The sequence below is a fragment of the Ursus americanus genome, chromosome 24, assembly GCF_024610735.1.
Source record: "Ursus americanus isolate L20-20 chromosome 24, mUrsAme1.1.p, whole genome shotgun sequence".
Classification (NCBI taxonomy): Eukaryota; Metazoa; Chordata; class Mammalia; order Carnivora; family Ursidae; genus Ursus; species Ursus americanus.
The window spans coordinates 32,109,658-32,130,461 of record NC_142150.1 but is presented as its reverse complement, the minus strand read 5'-3'; the positions used below and the strand labels follow the sequence as shown (position 1 = coordinate 32,130,461).

The 20,804-nt window shown below is 38.0% G+C and overlaps 2 protein-coding genes and 1 pseudogene across 3 annotated transcripts; all 3 read left to right on the top strand.

Annotated features, from left to right (window-relative positions):
- The first annotated feature begins 1,028 nt into the window (after positions 1-1,028).
- Positions 1,029-4,143, top strand: LOC123785150 (olfactory receptor 4C45-like). Its single transcript, XM_087854862.1, has 2 exons — positions 1,029-1,117; positions 3,133-4,143. Exon 2 carries the CDS (start codon positions 3,175-3,177, stop codon positions 4,093-4,095), a length of 921 nt encoding a protein of 306 aa, XP_087710988.1. The 5' UTR covers positions 1,029-1,117; positions 3,133-3,174; the 3' UTR covers positions 4,096-4,143.
- A 5,484-nt stretch (positions 4,144-9,627) lies between these two features.
- Positions 9,628-10,613, top strand: LOC123784916 (olfactory receptor 4C5-like; annotated as a pseudogene).
- A 4,629-nt stretch (positions 10,614-15,242) lies between these two features.
- Positions 15,243-20,247, top strand: LOC123785149 (olfactory receptor 4C45-like). Of its 2 annotated transcripts, XM_087855234.1 has the most exons (2): positions 15,243-15,259; positions 19,326-20,247. In XM_087855234.1, exon 2 carries the CDS (start codon positions 19,327-19,329, stop codon positions 20,245-20,247), a length of 921 nt encoding a protein of 306 aa, XP_087711360.1. In that variant the 5' UTR covers positions 15,243-15,259; position 19,326. The 2 variants fall into 2 exon arrangements, with proteins under 2 accessions (XP_087711360.1, XP_045642819.1); XM_045786863.2 differs by lacking the exon at positions 15,243-15,259 and having other exon boundaries at positions 19,321-20,247.
- The last annotated feature ends 557 nt before the right edge of the window (positions 20,248-20,804 follow it).

The following is a 20,804-nucleotide window of genomic DNA, read 5'->3' as shown; positions in this document are numbered from 1 at the left end:
ACTCTTCTTTCTCAGCCACTAATAAAAATGTCAGTCTCCCAGACAAACATGGCACATAACCTTGACAACTGGGATTTCCATTTCCAGGACAACCATATTAGTTAGAACAATCATGTTTTCAGAGAGAAATCCGATCTCTGAACTCAGACCTATGCCTAAAACCACCCCCTACCCTGTGCCAGGCTCCACAATGTCCAAATGAACAACAAAGCCCTATCAGGAAGCTTTCAAACTTCTCTTACCAAAATGTCACCCTAAACTATAGCCATAGACACGTTTCACCAAAGCCAACTGTATTTCTAAACCCAGCCTCCAGAGATGTTTGTGGGTGCCAATGGGGAGTAAGCAAAAGACTGTGGCTGACGCTTCCAGCACAGAATCCAACAGGAACAATTACTAATCCTCTGAGGACCTTAGAGGTCAACGCATTACCAAAGTGCAGGCGCTCTGTCAAAGTCTATTTAAATATTTTTCTAAACTCAATGAAGAAAGAATTACAGGATAGTTAAGTAAATGACAGCAGCAAAGCATGTACCAACAAGCTTAAGATTTATATGGGAGACACTGCTCCCAAGCTTAGTGGGTTAAAAGGAGGGCTTAAATCAGGCATCACAAAAATTCTCTCCACACTTCCCATGCACTTGGTAGGAAACATAAATTTGGCAGAATGGATACGAAAACAATGTGCAAGCAAGTGGATCTGATGCACTTTTCATTTTATAGTCCATACACCAGCTTTTTCTGAAGAATTTTTCCTTGTTTCCATTGTTTTTAATTTAGATTGAGGATACTTCTGAGGTCTGAAAAATGTATCTATTTTGAAGATGTCTTTACACTTTCATTGGAGGCCAAGGAAGGGAGTAGAAATTAAATCGTAGACCAACTGAAGTTTCCTAACTAAAACAGCTCATTTTCTGAGTAAGTTCAGACTGGTAATGGGAACCAAGATAAACTAAAATGACCAAGAAGACTGGGGGAGTTGTCTAGAGAGAGAATTCCAGTGTCCCGCTTGTTATTCACAGACTGTATTTGCAGCTGTGCGGCTGTGCCTTCAGGGGAAGAAAACAATCACTGGGTAAAATTGAAAACCAGTGGAACCCACATCAACAAGATCCAGGTCAGTAATAACTAAATCTTTTTCCACAAATTTTAACAAATGAACTTATTTTACCCAAATTTTCTTCACCAAATATTTTTTTTAGAGATTTTATTTATTTATTTATTTGACAGAGTGATAGACAGCCAGTGAGAGAGGGAACACAAGCCGGGGGAGTGGGAGAGGAAGAAGCAGGCTCCCAGCGGAGGACCCTGATGGGGGGCTCGATCCCATAACGCCAGGATCTGAGCCAAAGGCAGACGCTTAATGAGTGAGCCACCCAGGCGCCCCTCACCAAATAGTTTTTACACCTACATGCTGTGAATTGAAGGTAATCTTTTTGTCTAAAAATGAATTTGAACATGGTCACATAAAATATCCATACAAAATATGATCTGTAATGATGCCACACAAGATGCTGTTGACAACTACTGAGGTTACGTCTATAACATTGTGGTTCACGCGTATGCAGGAGTAGACTGCTTCAGTAGGGTTCTACATGGGATTGTTTGAAATTGTTTCCCCTTTTCATGACTTCCATGTGCCACACTGAAGTCAGAATTTGTGGATTAAATCTACTAAGGATGATGAAGCACACAGTTGCCACCTATAGCAGCCATGGATAGAGAAGGAAGGACTAAAGACACTGAGCCTTCTGGAAAACAAAAGATATCTTTCCTCACCTTTATGGAAGCTGAAAGATCATGATGCTGACTTCTGTGTCCAGAAAGTTTGAGGAAAAATATGTAGTTCTGTTTTTTGGCAGGGATTGGAGAGAGGAGAAAAAGAGGGGGAGCAGGAATAGAAAGTCCTATGATCATTTGGAACTTGTACTCACTATTGAAAAATCCATGTACAGATCATTCAAAAAAAGAATATATTCTGGTATATATTCAATTTTTCCCCCATTGTGGACTGAAAGTTCATGTTCATATTAATTGATTAAACATAACATCAAAGAAAAATTTGTATTATCTTAGATAACATTTCTTTCTCAACAACAGGAAATTCAAGGAAACTTAGTGACATTTCATTCCATTTGTAAAATTTGACTATGACTACAAATCTATTCAAGAGCATTATTCTATATGTGGTGAAATACCAATTGCACAGAAAATTCATTTGAGAAATACTGAGGACTTTTAAGGGAACTCTGTACCACTTTCATATCTGCCCTCAAAGAAGTTGGAAGAGGAAGTATATAATAGCCATGTTGAGGCAGATACAACATCCAGGGCTGTTGAGTGAATGTGGCTCGAAGATATGTTATAAAGATAGTTCCCTGGCATTCTGAAGGGGAAACACTGCATCTGCACCTTTTTCTCTCTGTACATATCTGCATTCATTTCACACAAAGGAATCCCAGCTCAAAGAATACTGCTGGTATAGAAATACTAAGGATGGCACTTAACTACCTGATATATTTAACTTTTTAAAGAATATTGAGTTACTATATCTATAAATATTCAGGCCAATGGGCAAATATACTACAAAATTATTGTTATTGATGACATTTGTCCCCAAAACAGTGAAAGAAAGTGATCTGTAAGGTTTTGGAGCCAGGGTTTGGATGTCAATCATAAGTCAACAGTCATAATAAAATGTTGTTTTTATTCTGCTGTTTGTGACATAACTGTTGCTATTCAAATTATATGAATGAGATAATTCAACTTTTTTATATTTCTTTTTAAAAATATTTCCACAATATTAGAGGTGAGTTGAAGGTATGTTTCCATCAATCCCAGAGGCCAGGACTAAAGAGAGATGGAAAATTTTAGTGTTTTTTTTTTAAGATTTTATTTATTTATTTGACAGAGATAAGAGACAGCCAGCGAGAGAGGGAACACAAGCAGGGGGAGTGGGAGAGGAAGAAGCAGGCTCCCAGCGGAGGAGCCTGATGTGGGGCTCGATCCCAGAACGCCGGGATCATGCCCTGAGCCGAAGGCACACGCTTAACGACTGAGCCACCCAGGTGTCCCAAGAAAATTTTAGTGTTGAATTGAAAATACTACTCAGGAATTCTGTGATCTCTCCAGGTGGAACATGTGCTCATAACCCAAGCTGACTCCAGGGAAAGGATGAGCAATGTGACAGAATTCATTCTGCTGGGCCTGACTCAGAATCCAGAACTGCAGAAAGTCTTATCTGCTGTGTTTCTAATCACCTACTTGATCACACTGGCCGGTAACCTGCTCATCTCGGTCACCGTCTTCATCAGCCCAGCTCTGGGTTCTCCCATGTACTTTTTTCTGTCGTATTTGTCCATTACAGATGGTTTCTACTCTTCTTCCATAACACCCAAAATGATCTTTGACTTGATCTCTGACAAGAACACCATATCCTTCAATGGCTGCATGACTCAGCTCTTTGCTGAACATTTCTTTGGTGGAGTTGAGGTCATCTTATTAGTTGCCATGGCCTATGACCGCTATGTAGCTATCTGTAAGCCTTTGCATTACATGACCATCATGAGCCCAACTGTCTGTGCTTTCTTGCTGGGAACGGCTGGGATTATAGGCTTTCTTCATGGAGGGATCCAGGTTTTGTTCTTGGTGCAGTTGCCATTCTGTGGCCCCAACGTCATTGACCATTTTATGTGTGATTTAATACCTCTCCTGGAACTAGCCTGTACAGACACTCATACTTTGGGGCCCCTGATCGCTGCCAACAGCGGGTCACTATGTTTGCTCATTTTCTCTATGCTGCTTGTTTCTTACGTTGTCATCCTGTGCTCTCTGAGGACCCACAGCTCTGAAGGGCGTCGCAAAGCCCTGTCTACCTGTGCTTCTCATGTCACTGTTGTCATCTTATTCTTTGTACCTTGCTCATTCCTGTACCTGAGACCCATGACCTCCTTCCCTGCTGACAAAGCTGTGGCTGTGTTTTATACCCTAGTAACTCCCATGTTGAACCCTTTAATCTACACCCTCAGAAATGCAGAAGTGAAAAATGTCATGAAGAAACTCTGGGGGCAAATGATGAAAACTGGTGATAAATGAATCTTGGGATTAGAGTATTTATAATAAAAATATCTAGTGATAATATAGAGAGATTTATTCCCCTTCTGAATTCATTAAACTTGGGACAGTCAATTATCCCGGCTGGATCAGTTTTCTTCAGGACCACATATATTGTGGGCAGGGTCAATGTACCCTAAAGGTACAGTAGGCATGGTGCCTAGAGCACAGAATAATTTTAGGAGCCCCTGAAATGGATTAATATTTTTAAAATAAGAAGAAAATATGAATATCAGCCATATCCAACTTAGAGTATAGTCATTATTATAACAATTCATTCATAAAATATAATCATTATTATGTTTTATGGAGAAGGACTCCTGAAGACAAAGGAGCAAGAGGACACAAAAGTCATGATGTTGCCCTGATTGTGTGTATGAAATAATTCAGGAGCAATATTTTCAACACTCTTCAACCAGTACTATAGCTAGAATGTAGTTTTAATTTAAAAGAGAAGGGCTGCCTGGGTGGCTCAGTTGGTTAAGTGTCTGGCTTGGGCTCAGGTTATGATCTCAGGGTCCTGGGATCTATCCCCCATGTCAGGCTCCCCAGTCAGCAAGGAGTCTGTTTCTCCCTCTGCTCCTCCTCCTGCTTGTGTACTCTCACTCTCTCTCTCTCTCTCTCATATAAATAAGTAAAAATCTTATTTAAAAGACAAATAAAAGAGGAAAAGTAATGATACATGCAAAAAAGTATAGAACACCAGAGAGTCCTGAGAAAAGACTTTCATCCAAATGTATTTTTTCTTATCTTCCTAAATTTGAGAGGTTAATAGATGTTCCTGCACCACAGACATAAAAATCTCCTTACTTGTCACATTCCCAAGTCGAGAACATTTCAACACAAAGGTACTTTTTAAAAATTACATTACCACCATTCCCTGTAGTATAAAGTGGTCTACAGAAAGAATTAGAGGCAGAATTGGCTGATGCAAAAGAAATATAAGTGATCAAGTCTATAGAGTTAAGGCAGAAAATCTTTGTATGTTAAAGTCGTGTTTTAGACGTGGACAGAGGAAGAGTCTGAACAGCTGGGGCAGGAAATAACCAGTGATGTAAGAACAAGTCTGTGTCACAAAACTAAACAACAATGACCACGGATCTGGATTACAGAAAAGAATTCATAATATGCACATAATGAAATTCTAGGAGAGCTTCAGAAATAGTCAGATGCTTTGAGGTCAGAGATTAAGAGCTCTGGATCACATAGGCTTGATTTCTCATCTTGTTCCTGCATTAATTAGCTTTGTCAATGTAAGCATTTTGCATCATCTCTCCACTGATTCTTTTAATCGGTAAAATTGAAATGGCATTACCTACAATCTTAAGTTGTAAGAATTAAATGATTTAGATTGAAAAAATGAATCAGCTAAAAATGAGTGAAATTGCTCAGACATGCTTACAACATTCAGTGATGTCACCAGGACAGAAATTTTGCCACGGACAACAGGAGCCCAAGAACACCACTACTAACCATCATTCACTAGCCACAAGCACAGGAAGAACAAACATCTGTGCCAACCTCACTTCACTTCAAAATAGGTCATAACAAAAGTCATCTAGGTAAAAGTAGAGAGAGCATAGAGGTGAGTTACTATCTCAGCAAGGAATCTAATGGGACCTGTGGGCAGATCTCTGCACACTAAAAGCTAGCCCACCACCAACTCCCCAGTCTGGGATACAAATGCCCTTAAACATCTCTGCAGTAACAAATGGGAGACCTGGTGGGAGCAACTCTGAGATGTCTGAGCAAAACTAATTTCAAAGCTCACACTAATGATGGATTCCCTTCTGGTGCTCTCAAAGGAGGAGAAGGGAGAGCCCAGTGCCAGAGAGCAACAGACCAATCTCTGTACAGAGCTTGGGATTCCTCAGGAAGTGCTCAGAAGCTCATCTTCATAAGGTGATTTCACAAGCAGGCATTCGAATATCCTGTGATGCTGATATTTCTCATGCTCTCAGGACTTTATAGCAGGATAGGTCACACACTCTATGAAGACCTTTTAAAAATAAATACTTTGCCAAAACAAACAAGCCAACAGACTCTTACGTAAGAGAACAAACTTGTGGTTGGTAGAGGTGGTTGTGTGGGGAAAGGTGAAAAAGCTAAATGGGATTGAAAGGTTCAAACTTCATTAAGAAATAAATAAGTCAAGAGGATGAAAAGTACGGCATAAGGAATATAATCAATAATGCTGTAATACTGTTGTATGGTGACAGATGGCTGACTACACTTATCCTGGTGAGCACTGAATAATGTGTAGAACTGCTGAATCACTATGTTGTACAGCTGAAACTAACGTAACACTGTATGTCATGTACACTTCAATAATAAATTCTAAAAAATAGATGTTTTGCCATAATTTCCTGAGTGACCATCTTTTCAATATATGCAAGCAACAGTATATCTAAGATATCAAACTTATCTTTTAAAGGTCTAGCTGCAGTTCCCAAGAAAGATGGGATGAAATAGGATAATGTAAAAATAAGGATGACAATGTCCATGATGCTGATGTTGACAGCCAAATTTGTTGAGCAATTTCTGTGAACAATGTCTTGACCTACCCACTCAGTTACATGCTTTGGAGGCAGTATTTTTGGTCTTTATTTCTTTCATTAATTTAAGTCTCAAACAGTGGAACATACCTCTGTTTAAAATGTTGTGAAATGGTGAAGATAAGAAAATGTGGAATGGCATCATTATTGATCTCCTTTTGCTACTAACACTAAAAATACTTCTAGTTGAGACATCAACTATAAAGGTTTTGCAAGTTTGCATATTTGAAAGGACTCACAAGAACCCACAAAGCATAGCCAGAGAAAGCATTATTTAAAGACCAACAATACTGAGAAATAAGAAACAAAGTACAGGCAAGACTGTAGGTCCAAGAGGTGTCCAAATAACCTCCCAAGAGTCCTTGTTCACACAGACAATCAAGCTTCATCTGAAGCTGAACCAGGACCAGCATGAGGTAAGTCTTGGCTTCAGGAGAGCTCAAGGCAGAAGTTTGCAATGAGGTGATTATGTCCCTCCGGTTAAGCCAGCTATGAAAATAAATGCCATCAGTGAAAAAAAAAAAAATCTCTTGGGTATTTGGGGATGTTGAAAAACACATTAAAATCCCTGCAGTCGTATCCCACTCAAGAGTGAAAGCCAAACATAACCACAGATAAGAACAGACTCTCCTGTTGCATAGTATATCTCTTTCATACACAGTTCAAACTGTGACTCTTGGTGAAGACAAAATCACTCATAATCATTCCTTCTCCTATATATTTTGTACCACTTATAGAACAGGAAAAAGTAGATAACTTCCAAAATGCTAATAAATTGTATAAAAAATAAGAAAATGGCATTTTCTTAAAGAAGCATTTCAGTTAACCAAATATTCCATCATAACCTTGTTAAAAAAAGCATGCAAAAGTTAGAGAACTATTTTGTCTCCTCCCACTACTGAAATTCAAATTTTATGAAAAGTAGAAATATGTTGACTTAAGGTAACAATTACTAATTGTTAACTCATTTTAGTTCCTCCTCTACCAATCAGATTTCATTGGATGAACATCATGGGAGATGTTAATTCAACTTCCTAATACATGTGATCGTCAGTGTCAGTATTATATTTTGTTGAAATCAAATTAATCCTACCAGTTACACCAGTATTAAACCAAATAACAGTTGCATTATTATTGAGTGACTGGCTCCCTTTCTAGCAGCAATTCCTTCTTCCTATTGAATTAATTTTTATTCAGACCCTTCATTTGATATAACCCTGGGTTTCCCTCATCTTCCGGTCATCCAAGACCCCTGAGGCAGACTGCATTGGCAGTCCATTGACTACAAGCCTCAGAAAAGCCATGCTGTATCACTATAGTTACCATCCAGTTCTGGTACCACAAGTAACACCACTCTTAACTCAACAACACGGAATGCATTTATATTTTCTCTTCAATTAATCAGCCTCTATGCAGCAACTTTCCAGACTGAGTGATGGCTCTCCACACTGGAGCCACCATCTGTACACCAAACTGCTTGTTAGACATGCTCCAAAAACTGATCAGAGGGAAGGACCTGTTCAGCTGTGAGTGCAGGTGACTCCTCAGGAGGATCTAACAGGGGGCTCAAAGGCAAGGCAGCCACTTGTTCATGTATGTATTGGGTTCTTTTATTCTTTAAATATTCCTTAAAAGTAATCTTCTTTTGTAATCTGACCATGCTTGGTTCCTTCTACGCTTATCCCATCATCAGTTATATTTGGGCTCAGTTATTTGTATTTTTGAAATATTAAAAAACTTTTGAATGCATTTATCAAATATAGTATTTTTCTATTGACTGATACACAGGTTTCTGCATTCAACCTTTTTTCTGAATATAAATGGTTGTTACACGAACGTCTTCAATACTTCATTTATTTTCTCTTCATCTATGTTCTTTCTTAATATAACAATCAAATATTTCAAGGAAAAGAATAATGATCTGTGGGTTTTCTCATCTTTATCAAGAATTTGGAGTGTGAAGAAAGCTATGTTTTACCTTTGGGATAAAACTTTGCTCTATGGAATAATTCAATTTCCCTACACTATTTGACATATTGCCTATTTTTATACAGGAGAAAGTTTAGACACAGGAAGACTAAGGTCTGTACACATCCTTCCATGGCTGCTAAGCAGTGAGAACACAGTGAAGAAAAAGTCTGACTGTAAAGAACACACTCTGTCCAACTAATTAGGATGCTTTTGTTTCCTCACCTTTAAATAACGTGCTTTCTAAATACATCCAGAGAGTCTCTCCTAGTCTTCCTTAATCTGACTTTTTATATGCAAAATACCCTTGGAAAGTACACATAACAAAATTGTCCAAACAGTGAATTCTAAAGTTTCAAGTAAATCTGCAGGATTTTGCATCAAGCTGTTTCCTCCTCTTTGGGATATTCTTCCTTTTTCTTGTTTGATGCTCTTAGACAATTCTGTTTAAATGTGTTGTAAGCTCACAAATCCAAATGCTGGTGTATCTTAACGGAGCCTCAAACATTCGCTCAGTGTCTTCTGAAATATGACTCCATCATTCCTAATTTCAAACTGAATTCACCTGATGTTTTAGAGTCACCCAGAAACAAGGTACAAACACCGAGAATAACAACTGCAGCTTAGCCTCAGCAGCAGAGGTGACTAGAGAAGAGACATAGGGCAGTAGCTTCTCATGAATTCAAGCCTCTGCTCCTCCTCTGATCCTCGTCTCATTCTGGGTTTCCTAGGGTAGAAAATACTATGGCAGTTGTTCAGAGAATATCCATCCATGTGCAATTACAAAAAGGGACCTACATTCGTAACTGTATTTGTGTGTATGCATGAGTGTATGTGTGAATGTGTGTGTGCATGTGTCTGTGGGTCTGTGTCTCTCAGAGGGAAAAGAGACTATGTGCTCATTATGTAACTAGTAATATGTCCCGACGTTAAGTCTGAGCTCATCTGCTTGGGGTTTCCATCAGTCTCACAGAAAAGAATCCTGACACAAATGATTTGCTTCATCAAAATTTATCTGACACAATTGCAAACCCTGTGCTATTCACAGACACATCAATTATCCAGATGTGAAAGTGGACTCACAGAACAAATAAACAACGTGACTGAATTCATCCTGCTTGGCCTGACGCAGAACCCAGATGTGCAGAAACTCTTGTTCCTTGTGCTTTCGGTCATCTACTTTCTCACTGTACCTGGCAACCTACTCATTATCATGACAATCAACAACCACAGAGCCCTGGGCTTTCCCTTGTATTTCTTTCTGTCCTTCTTCTCCTTCCTAGACACCTGCTGCTCTTCCACCATGGCTCCCAAAATGATATTTGACTTACTCACTGAAAAGAAAACTATCTCCTTCAGTGGGTGCATGACTCAGCTCTTTGCAGAGCATTTCTTTGGAGGAGTTGAGATCATCCTGCTCACGGTGATGGCCTATGACCGCTCCCTGGTCATCTGCAAGCCCCTACGCTACAGGCTCACAATGAACAGGCAAATGTGTGGCCACCTGGTGGCCATGGCCTGGGCTGGGGGATTCCTTCATGCTCTGATTCAAATCCTTTTTACTGTCTGCTTGCTCTTCTGTGGCCCCAATGTCATTGACCATCTGTGCCCTTTTTCCTCTGCTAAAACTCTCTTGCACTGACACTCACATCTCTGGACTTTTTGCTGCCACAAATAGTGGGCTGATGTGTCTGCTCATTTTTTCTATTCTCATCACCACCTATGTCCTCATCCTTTACTCCCAAAGAACTCAAAGTACTGAAGGATAGTGTAAGGCTCTGTCCACCTGTGCCTCCCATGTTACTGTAGTTGTCCTATTGTTTGTATCTTGTATGTTCATGTACCTTTGATCCATGGTCACCTTCCCCATTAGACAAAGCAGTGGCTGTGTTTTATACTATGATAACACCCATGTTAAACCCTTTAATCTACACCCTCAGAACCACAGAGATGAAAAATGTCATGAGGAAGTTCTGAAGCCACAGAGTAATCTTGGGTATAATTCACGTGACCAGAAAAGAAAAAATAAATAAACTTTATTCATCTTTTAAGAACAAGTAGGACTAATAGAAAGGATGATGGTCTTGAAGTCCAAATATGAGAGTTTAAGTGTATTATGCTCCCTGTGCTTTCTGTAATCTTTAATCATTCCCCTTTCATAGCAATATTTGATTAAGTGATGATGATGTTCTCTTTCAATAAGAACCCTCTCTGCATTTTCAAGTTATGGATCAAAAGGACATTGTTAATCAGCATAAAAATGTCACACGTATAGAAAATCTCTGAGTTTGTGTATTCAGTGGAACAATTCTCTGTAAAGCTTCCAGTAAAGATTATATAACCAATTAGACAATAAAATATTTCAATGAAAGGCATAATGTCTAAGTATTTAGCTGAAAATGCATAGTTTCAATCACATCTATATAGTCAAAGTAGATTTATTATGATGAGAAATAAAGATCAACCAGAAATGAATTAGTTTTAAAGAATGAGCGAGAACTCATCCCAAAATTAATGCTGCTTTGTTGCACAATTCCACGAGCACCATTTACACTGGAATCTGGGCTCTTCCTAGAGTAAATTATTTTCTCTGCCTAAAACCCAAAAGGGATATAAAATTCTTCCAGGTACAGCCATAGAACAATCTTGCACATGATTCCCAGGCAGAAGATTACTGGTGGAACATTTTTCTGTCAAATACATACTATACAACACTTCACCTCTGAAGTAGCTGTTATTATTTGGATATCTGGCTTAGCTAATAGGAACAAAAGTATCAAGCACAAAAGAGAGAGTCAATGATAATTGAGTAAGCCGGAATGAAAGAGTACGCATTCAAATTTGAAGGACAAACTTCAGACTAATTGAAAGGTAATGCAATGGGAAGTAATCTGAGATATACACAGACTGCCATTCTAAGAGAAAGAACTCAAAGAAAAGGAGATCCCGATCTGACCCAGGACAAAAGTTCTCCCAAAAGAGAGAAAATCATGAAAGTATATCAATACCAAAAAATCAACAAGACACAAAGGAAGGTGGTAAGAAAGGAAAAGAGGGACAGAAGAACTACAGGACACATAAAAAACAAAATGGCAAGACTAAATTCTTACCTATAAATAATTACTTTATATGGAAATAGGTTAAACTCCCCAGTCAAAAGACATACAGTGAGTACATGGATTTTTTTAAATCCCACTCAATGCTGTCTGAAACAGACTCACTTAAGCTTTAAGAGCACACATTGTCTCAAAGTGAAGTGATGAAAAAAAGATATTCCATGTCAACAGCGACTGAAGTATGGCAGGGACTATACTTGTGTCACAGAAAATAAACTCTAAAACAAAAACTATCACAAATAAGGACTTTATATAATAGTAAAAGCGTCAGTTTTTACCATTTTACCAGGAAGATAAAATAATTATAAATATATAATCACCCAACATCAGAATACCTAAATATATCAAGCAAATGTTAACAGACATAAGGGTAGAAATAGACAACAAAACAATAATAGTAAGAGACTTCAATGCTCCATTTTCAATGATGGATACAGCATATAGACAGAAAATCAATAAGAATCCAATGGACAGGGGCGCCTGGGTGGCACAGCGGTTAAGCGTCTGCCTTCGGCTCAGGGCATGATCCCAGCGTTATGGGATCGAGCCCCACATCAGGCTCTTCTGCTATGAGCCTGCTTCTTCCTCTCCCACTCCCCCTACTTGTGTTCCCTTTCTCGCTGGCTGTCTCTATCTCTGTCGAATAAATAAATAAAATCTTTAAAAAAAAAAAAAAAGAATCCAATGGACAACACTATTTATGGAAAGGACCTAACAGACATATATACAACATCCCGTCGAAAAATTGTGGAATATACATTCTTCTCAGGTGCACATGGAAGATGATGCAGCATAGATCATGTGTTAGGTCACAAAACAAGTCTTGAAAAACTTAAGAGATTGAAACCATACAATGTATCTTTTCTAAACACAACGAAGTGAAACAAAATCAATAGCAGATGGAAAACTAGAAAATTCACAAATACACTGAAATTAAACAACATATTAGTGTACAACCCATGGGTCAAAGAAGAAATCAAAAGGAGAATTAAAGACATGTCAAAACAAACAAAACTTAAAAGTATACACCAAAATCTATGGGAAGCAGCAAAAGCAATACTGAGAGGGAAATTTATAGCAACGAATGGCTACATTTAAAAAGATCTTAAAAGATTCATGGTACACTACCCCAAAAACTAATGGTGTACTATATGTTGACTAACTGAATTTAAATTTAAAAAAAGAAAAAAGAAAAAAGAAATGGATCTCAAGTAACCTAACAGTATACTTCAAGAAAAGAGAAAAAGAACTAAGTCCAAAGTTTACTACAAAGGAATAATTAAGGTTACAGCAGAAATAAAGACACAGAGACTAGAAAAACAATAGAAAAATATCAATGAAACGGAGGTTTTTTTTTTTAAGGTAAAACAAAACTGACAAACTTTACTAGACTGAGAAAAGATCACACAAGAAAGAGGGGACATTAAAACTCATACCACAGAAATAAAAGGATTATAAGACACTACTACAACTATACACTAATAAAATGTATAAAATGGAACAAATAGGTAAATTCCTAGGAACATACAATCTACCAAATCTGAAGCATGAAGAAGATAATCTGAACAGAACAATAATGAGCAAGGAAATTAAATCCATAAGGAGAAACCTCCCAAGAAAGAAAAGCCCAAGACCAGAGGACTACACTGGTGAAATCTACACAACATTAAAGTAGAATAAATGAGAATCCTTCTCAAACACTTCTAAAAATTTAAAAACTAAAAAACACATCTCAATTTGCTTTATAAGGCCAGAATTACTATTAACCAAAAAAGAATGAGATACTTAGACATAAGCTGAACTAAAAAGTTTAAGGATTTGTAAATTGAAAATGACAAAACATTTATGAAAGAAGGTAAAAACAAACAAACAAAGGCAAATAAATGGAAAGACATCCTGTGTTCTTGGGTTGTAAAATTCAATGCTGTCAAAATGTCCATACTATCCAAAGTGATCAAGAGTTAGTACAATCCCTATCAAAACCCCAATGGAATTTTTCACAGCAATGAAAAAACAATCCTGGGGCACATGGGTGGCTCAGTAATTGACCATCCAACTCTTGGTTTCAGCTCAGGTAATGATCTCCGTGAGATCAAGCCCCAAGTCAGGCTCCTATCTCAGTGGGGAGTCTCCTTGACATCTCATCCTCTCCCAATGCCCCTCCCCCGACTCACTCATAATCTTGCTCTCTCTAAAATAAATAAATAAATCTTTAAAAAAAAGACAAAGCAATCTTAAAATTCATATGGAACCACGGTAGAACATAAATAGCCAAAAAATATCTTGAGAAGAACAAAACTGGAAGCATCACACTTCCTGATTTCAAACTATCTTACAAAGCTATAGTAATTAAAATACTAAATACTGGCATGAAGACAGACATAGAGAACAACGCAACACAATAGAGAACCCACAAAAAAACCCATGTATATACATACGCTAAACTATGTTTGACAACGGTGCCAACGATACACAACGGGAAAAGAATAATTTCTTCAATAAGTAGTGCTGGGAAAACTGGATATCCACATGCAAATGAATGGAATTGAATGCTTATCTTATACCTTCAAAAAATCAACTCAAAATGGAATTAAAATGGAAGCCCTGAAACTCTAAAATTCTTAGAAGAAAAAGGCAGAAAATCTTCTCCACACTGGATTGGGCTACGATATCTTGGATATGACATCAAAAGAACAGACAACAAAAACATAAATAGACAAATGGGACTACATCAGACTAAAACTCTCCTGTACAACTAAGTAACAATTAACAGAGTGAAAAGGCAACCTATGGAATGGGAAAAATATATTTGCAAACCATATATTTAATACTGAGTTAGTATCCAAAATACGCAAAGAACTCATACAACTCAATAGTAAAAATAGCCCAATTTAAAAATAGGCAAAAGCCTTGAATAGACATCACCGCAAAGAAAATACACAAGTGGCCAACAATAAATGAAAAGATGCTCCACATCACTAATCATCAGGGAAATACAAATCAAAACCCCAATGATATATCATTTCACATCTGTTAAAATGGCCAGTATCAAAAAGAGAAGACTTAAGAAGTACTAAGTGAGGATCTGGAGAAAGGGAACCCTTCTTCACTGATGCTAGGAATGTAAATCCTATGGAACACAGGGTGAGATTCCTCAAAAAATTTAAAATAGAAAACCATTTGATCCTACAGTCCCACATCCAGGTATTTATCCAAAACTAATGAAATCAGGATCTCAAGGAATTCTTTGCACTCCTATGTTCATTTCAGCATTATTCACAATAGTTAAGATGGGGAAACAACCTCAATGTCCATCAACAGATGCTTATCTTTAAAATAAGAAATACAGTATATACAGACATAGAAAACTCTTAGCCTTGAAAAGGAAGGAAATCCTGTCATATGTGACAACATGGATGAAACGTTAGGGCATTACACTAAGTAAAAGAAGCCAACGTTAGAAGAAGCAATACTGCATAATTCCACTTCCATGAAATATTTAAAATAGTCCAACTCAAAGAAGCAGAAAGCAAACAAGTGTTTTCCAGAAGCTGGGGGAAGGAAAAAATGGCAGGGATTGCTTAAAGGATATGGATTTTATGTATGGAAAGATGAAAAAGTTCTGGAGATGGTTGGTGATGATGGTTGCACAGCAATGTGAATGTAGCTAATCAGAAAGAACGAGTTCTCAACATTTGCTACAACATGGACAGCACTGGAGGAGATAATGCTAAGTGAAATAAGTCAAGCAGAGACAGACAACTATCATATGATTTCTCTCATCTATGGAACATAAGAACTAGGATGATCGGTAGGGGAAGAAAGGGATAAAGAAAGGGGGGTAATCAGAAGGGGGAATGAAACATGAGAGACTATGGACTATGAGAAACAAACTGAGGACTTCAGGGGGGAGGGGGGTGGGGGATTGGGATAGACCGGTGATGGGTAGTAAGGAGGGCACGTATTGCATGGTGCACTGGGTGTTATACACAACTAATGAATCATCGAGCCTTACATCGGAAACCGGGGATGTACTGTATGGTGACTAACATAATATAATAAAAAATCATTTAAAAAAAAATGTGAATGTAGCTAATATCACTGAACTGTACATGTGGAAATGGTTAAAACGGCAAATTTTATATTATGTGTATTTTACCACAATTAAAAAAAAAACTTGGGAAAGGGACAGAATGTGAGTGAGCAAAATTGTTAAATGTTAAGGACAGGGCGAAGGTACTACTTCCATTTCTGGTTTGGGATTTCAGCAGAGTAGCAGTTTCCTTAAAGGTAAAGGTTGATTTTTCCAAGGTGATTCTGTGCAGGTTTTCAACCAGCTCCTCAACACCTCAGAAGCTGAGGGAGAAAAGATTGTAGTGGAGCCTCCTTTCTCTAGTGTTTCCATCCTCTACCTCTGAATGTCTTTACATATAATATTTGTTTCAGTGTGATTTTCTCAACACCTATCAAGTGGAAACACTACTCTAAATCTCCACAATTCCTTCTATGTGTGATAGAGAGAAAAGCTATATTCCCATAAACACATCACGATAATCTTTCATCTAGATACACACGTCAAAGGAACTTGATAGACCTATGACTCATAAAATGCCCAATCTTTGGCAGCTGAGAATTCAGCCATCTGAGTCTCCTTTGTCAGCCACTAATAAAAATGTCAGTCTCCCAGACTAACATAGCACATAACCTTGAAATCTGGCATTTCCATTCTCAGGACAACTATATACTTAGAACAATCACATTTTCAGAGAGAAATCCATTCTCTGAACTCTGACCTATGTCTTAAAACCACCTCCTACCCTATGCCAGGCTCAACAATGCCTAAATGAACAACAAAGCCCTTCATGAAGCTTTCCAACTTAGCTGAACAAAATCTCACCCTAAACTATAACCAGAGACACATGTTTAACCAAAGCTTGACTGCATTACTAAAACTGACCTCTAAAGATGGTTGTGGGTGCCAAATGGGAGTAAGCAAGAGATGGTGGCTGAGGCTTCCAGCAAAGATTCCAACAGGACCAATTACTAATCCTCTGAGGACTTGAGAGGTCAACGCATTAGCAAATTCTGCACTTTGTAAATGTCTATTTAAATATTTCTCTAGAGTCTGTGAAGAAAGAATTACAGGACATTTAACGAAATGACAGAGGCAGAGAATGTTCCAACAAGCTGAAGACTCATATGGGAGACGCTGCACCCAAGCTCAGTGGGTTAAAAGCAGGAATGAAAGAATCTCTCCACACTGCTCATGGACTTCTTGGGAAACATAAATTTGGCAGGATCTGAAAAAAAAATGTATCCAATCAAGTGGATTCAATGCACTTCTGTATGTTACAGTTCCATATACTAGCTTTTTTGTGAAGTTCTTTTCTTTTTCCCCATTCTTTTTACTTTAAATTAAATATAGTTCTGAAATCTGAAAAATATATGTATTTCAAAGATGTGTCTGTACTCTCAAAAGACGCCAAGAAAGTGAGTAGAAATTAAATCCTAGAGTATTGAAGTTTCCTAATTAAAACAGCTCATATTCTGGGTAAGTTCAGACCGATAATGGGAACAAAAATAAACTGCAATGACCAAGACTAGAGAGCTGTGTGAGAGAGAATTCCAGTGACCCACTTGTTAGTTCAGAGTGTATTTGCAGCTGTGGCGCTATGCCCCCAAGGGAAGAAAACCAGGCCTGGGTGCAATCTACAAACAGTGGAATCCACAATCAACTAGACACAGGTCAGTAATAACTAAATCTTTTTTCCCAAACTTAAGCAGATTAAGTTATTTTACATAAATTATCTTCACCAAATAGTTTTAACAGCTGGATGCTGTGAACTGAAGGTAATATTTTTCTCTAAAAAATGAACATGATGACATGAAAATACCAGTAGATGGCCCCTTGGTGGCTCAGTTGGTTAAGCATCTGCCTTTGGCTCAGGTCATGATCCCAGAGTCCTGGGATCAAGTCCTGTAGTGGGCATCCTGCTCAACAGGGAGTCTGTTTCTCCCTCTACTCCTCCCCCCTGCTTATGATCTCTATCTCAAGCTTTCTCTCTCTCACACACACAAATAAATAAATAAATAAAACTTAAGAAAATACCAGTCAAACATGATCTATAAGTTTCCTACAGAAGATGCTGTTGATAACTACTAAGGTCAATTGTATAACATTGTAGTTAACAGGTATGAAGAAGTAGACTGCTTCAATAGGTTTCTACATGTGATAATTTGAAATTGTTTCCCCTTTTCATTACTTCCATGTGCCACACTGAAGTCAGAATTTGTGGATTAAACCTAGTAAGGATGATGAAGCACATGGTTGCCACCTATGGCAGCCACAGATAGAGAAGAAACAACTAAAGAGACTGAGCTTTCTGGAAAACAAAAGATATCTTTTCTCACCTTTATTGAAGCTAAAAGGTCATGATGCTGACTTCTGTGTCCAGAACGTTTTGAGGAAAAATATATCGTTATGTATTTAGGGAAAGGAGAAAGGGGGAGACGCAATAAAATATTCTATGATCTTTTGGAACATGTACTAACTATTGAAAATCCATGTACGGATCATTCAAAAAAAAGAATATATTCTTCGTATATTCAATTTTTCCACCAATTAGCAATGAAAACTTAAAGTTCATCTTGACTGATTAAACTCAGTGTCAAAAGAAAAACTTATCTTACAAAACATATCTGTCTCAATAATAAGAAATTTGGGGAAATTCCATGACTCATTTAATTCCATTTGTAAAATGTGACTAGGATTATAAATCTTTTCAAAACATTACTCTGTATGTGAAGAAAGATCATTTGCACAGAAAATTCATTTAATAAATACTGAGGAGTTTTCAGGGAACTTTGTACCACTTAAATATTTGCATCCAAAGATGTGAGAAGAGTGTATATTAGTCATGTGGAGTCAGATACAACATCCAGGGCAGCCTAGTGAATGTGGCTCAAAGAGCTGTTGGAAAGACAGTCCATTGGCATTCGAAGGAGGAATCACTCCATCTTCAGCTCTGTCTCTGTGTATGTGCATTAATTTGACAAAAAGGGATCCCAGCTCAAAGAACACTGCTGGTATAGAAATATTAAGGATGGCATTTTCCTATCTGATATACAGGTGACATTTTAAAGAATACTATGTTCCTACACATATAAATATTCATGCCAATGGGCATATATAACCTCAAAATAATTGTTATTAATGAAATTTATCCCAAAAAATACTGAAAGAAATCCATCTGCAACGTTTTACAGCCAGAGATTAGAAGTCAATCAAAAGTCCATAATCGTAATAACACCTTGCTTTTATTCTATTTCTGTCACTATTCAAATTATATGAATAAGAAAACTTAACCTCATTCTATCCCTTTTTATAACTATTTCGAAAGTGGTTGAGGTGAGTGGAAAGTATGGTTCCATTAATTCTAGACGCCAGGACTAAAGAGGTGATGGAAGATTTCAGTGTTGAATTAAAAACGCTACTCAGAAATTCTGTGATCTCTCCAGATGAAACATGTGATCTTTTCCGATGGAACATAACCCAAGCTGACTCTGTGGAAAGGATGAGCAATGTCACAGAATTCATTCTGCTGGGCCTGACCCAGAATCCAGAACTGAGGAATTTCTTATTTGCTGTGTTTTTAGTCACCTACTTGATCACACTGGCAGGTAACCTGCTCATCTCAGTCACCATCTTCATCAGCCCAGCCCTGGGTTCTCCCATGTACTTTTTTCTGTCCTACTTGTCCATTATAGATGGTTTCTACTCTTCTTCCATAGCACCCAAAATGATCTTTGACTTGATCTCTGACAAGAACACCATCTCCTTCAATGGCTGCATGACTCAGCTCTTTACTGAACATTTCTTTGGTGGAGTAGAGATCATCTTATTAGTTGCCATGGCCTATGACCGCTATGTAGCCATCTGTAAGCCTTTGTATTACATGACCATCATGAGCCCAACTGTCTGTGCTTTCTTGCTGCGAACGGCTGGGATTATAGGCTTTCTTCATGGAGGGATCCAGGTTTTGTTCATGGTGCAGTTACCATTCTGTGGCCCCAATGTCATTGACCATTTTATGTGTGATTTAATACCTCTCCTGGAGCTAGCCTGTACAGACACTCACACTTTGGGGCCCCTGATTGCTGCCAACAGTGGATCGCTTTGTTTGCTCATTTTCTCTATGCTGGTTGCTTCTTACATTGTCATCCTGTGCTCTCTGAGGACCCATAGCTCTGAAGGGCGTCGCAAAGCCCTGTCTACCTGTGTTTCTCATATCACTGTTGTCATCTTATTCTTTGTACCTTGTTCATTTCTGTACCTGAGACCCATGACCTCTTTTCCTGCTGACAAAGCTGTGACTGTGTTTTGTACCATAGTAACTCCCATGCTGAACCCTTTAATCTACACCCTCAGAAATGCAGAAGTGAAAAATGTCATGAAGAAACTCTGGAGGCAAATAATGAAAACTCGTGATAAATGAATCTTGTGATTAGATATTTACATAAAAATATCTAGTGATAGTGTAGAGAGATTTATTCCCCTTCTTAGTTGATTAAACTTGGGACAGTCAATTATCCTGTCTGAATCACATTTCTTCAGGGGCATATATATAGTGTGGGCAGGGCCAACACACCCATTAAGGCACAGTGTCTAGACCCACAATAATTTTAGGAGCATATGAAATGGTTAATTTCCTTTAAATAAGAAGGAAAAAATGAATACAACCCAAATCCAACTTGGAGTACAGTCATTCTTATACCAATGCATTCATAATATATAATCTTCAGTATTTTTTATGGCATAGAAGGACTCATGAGGACAAGTAGCAAGGAGCCACAAAAGTTATAATGTTGCCCTGATTGTGGATATGAAACAGATAAGCAGCAATATTCTTGAACACTCTTTACAGTGGGCACTACAGGTAGAATTGAAGGTTTATTTTAAAAGAGAAAAAGTAAATATACAAAAATGTATTGATTGGACGCCTGGGTGGCTCAGGCATTAAGCGTCTGCCTTTCGCTCAGGGCATGATCCCGG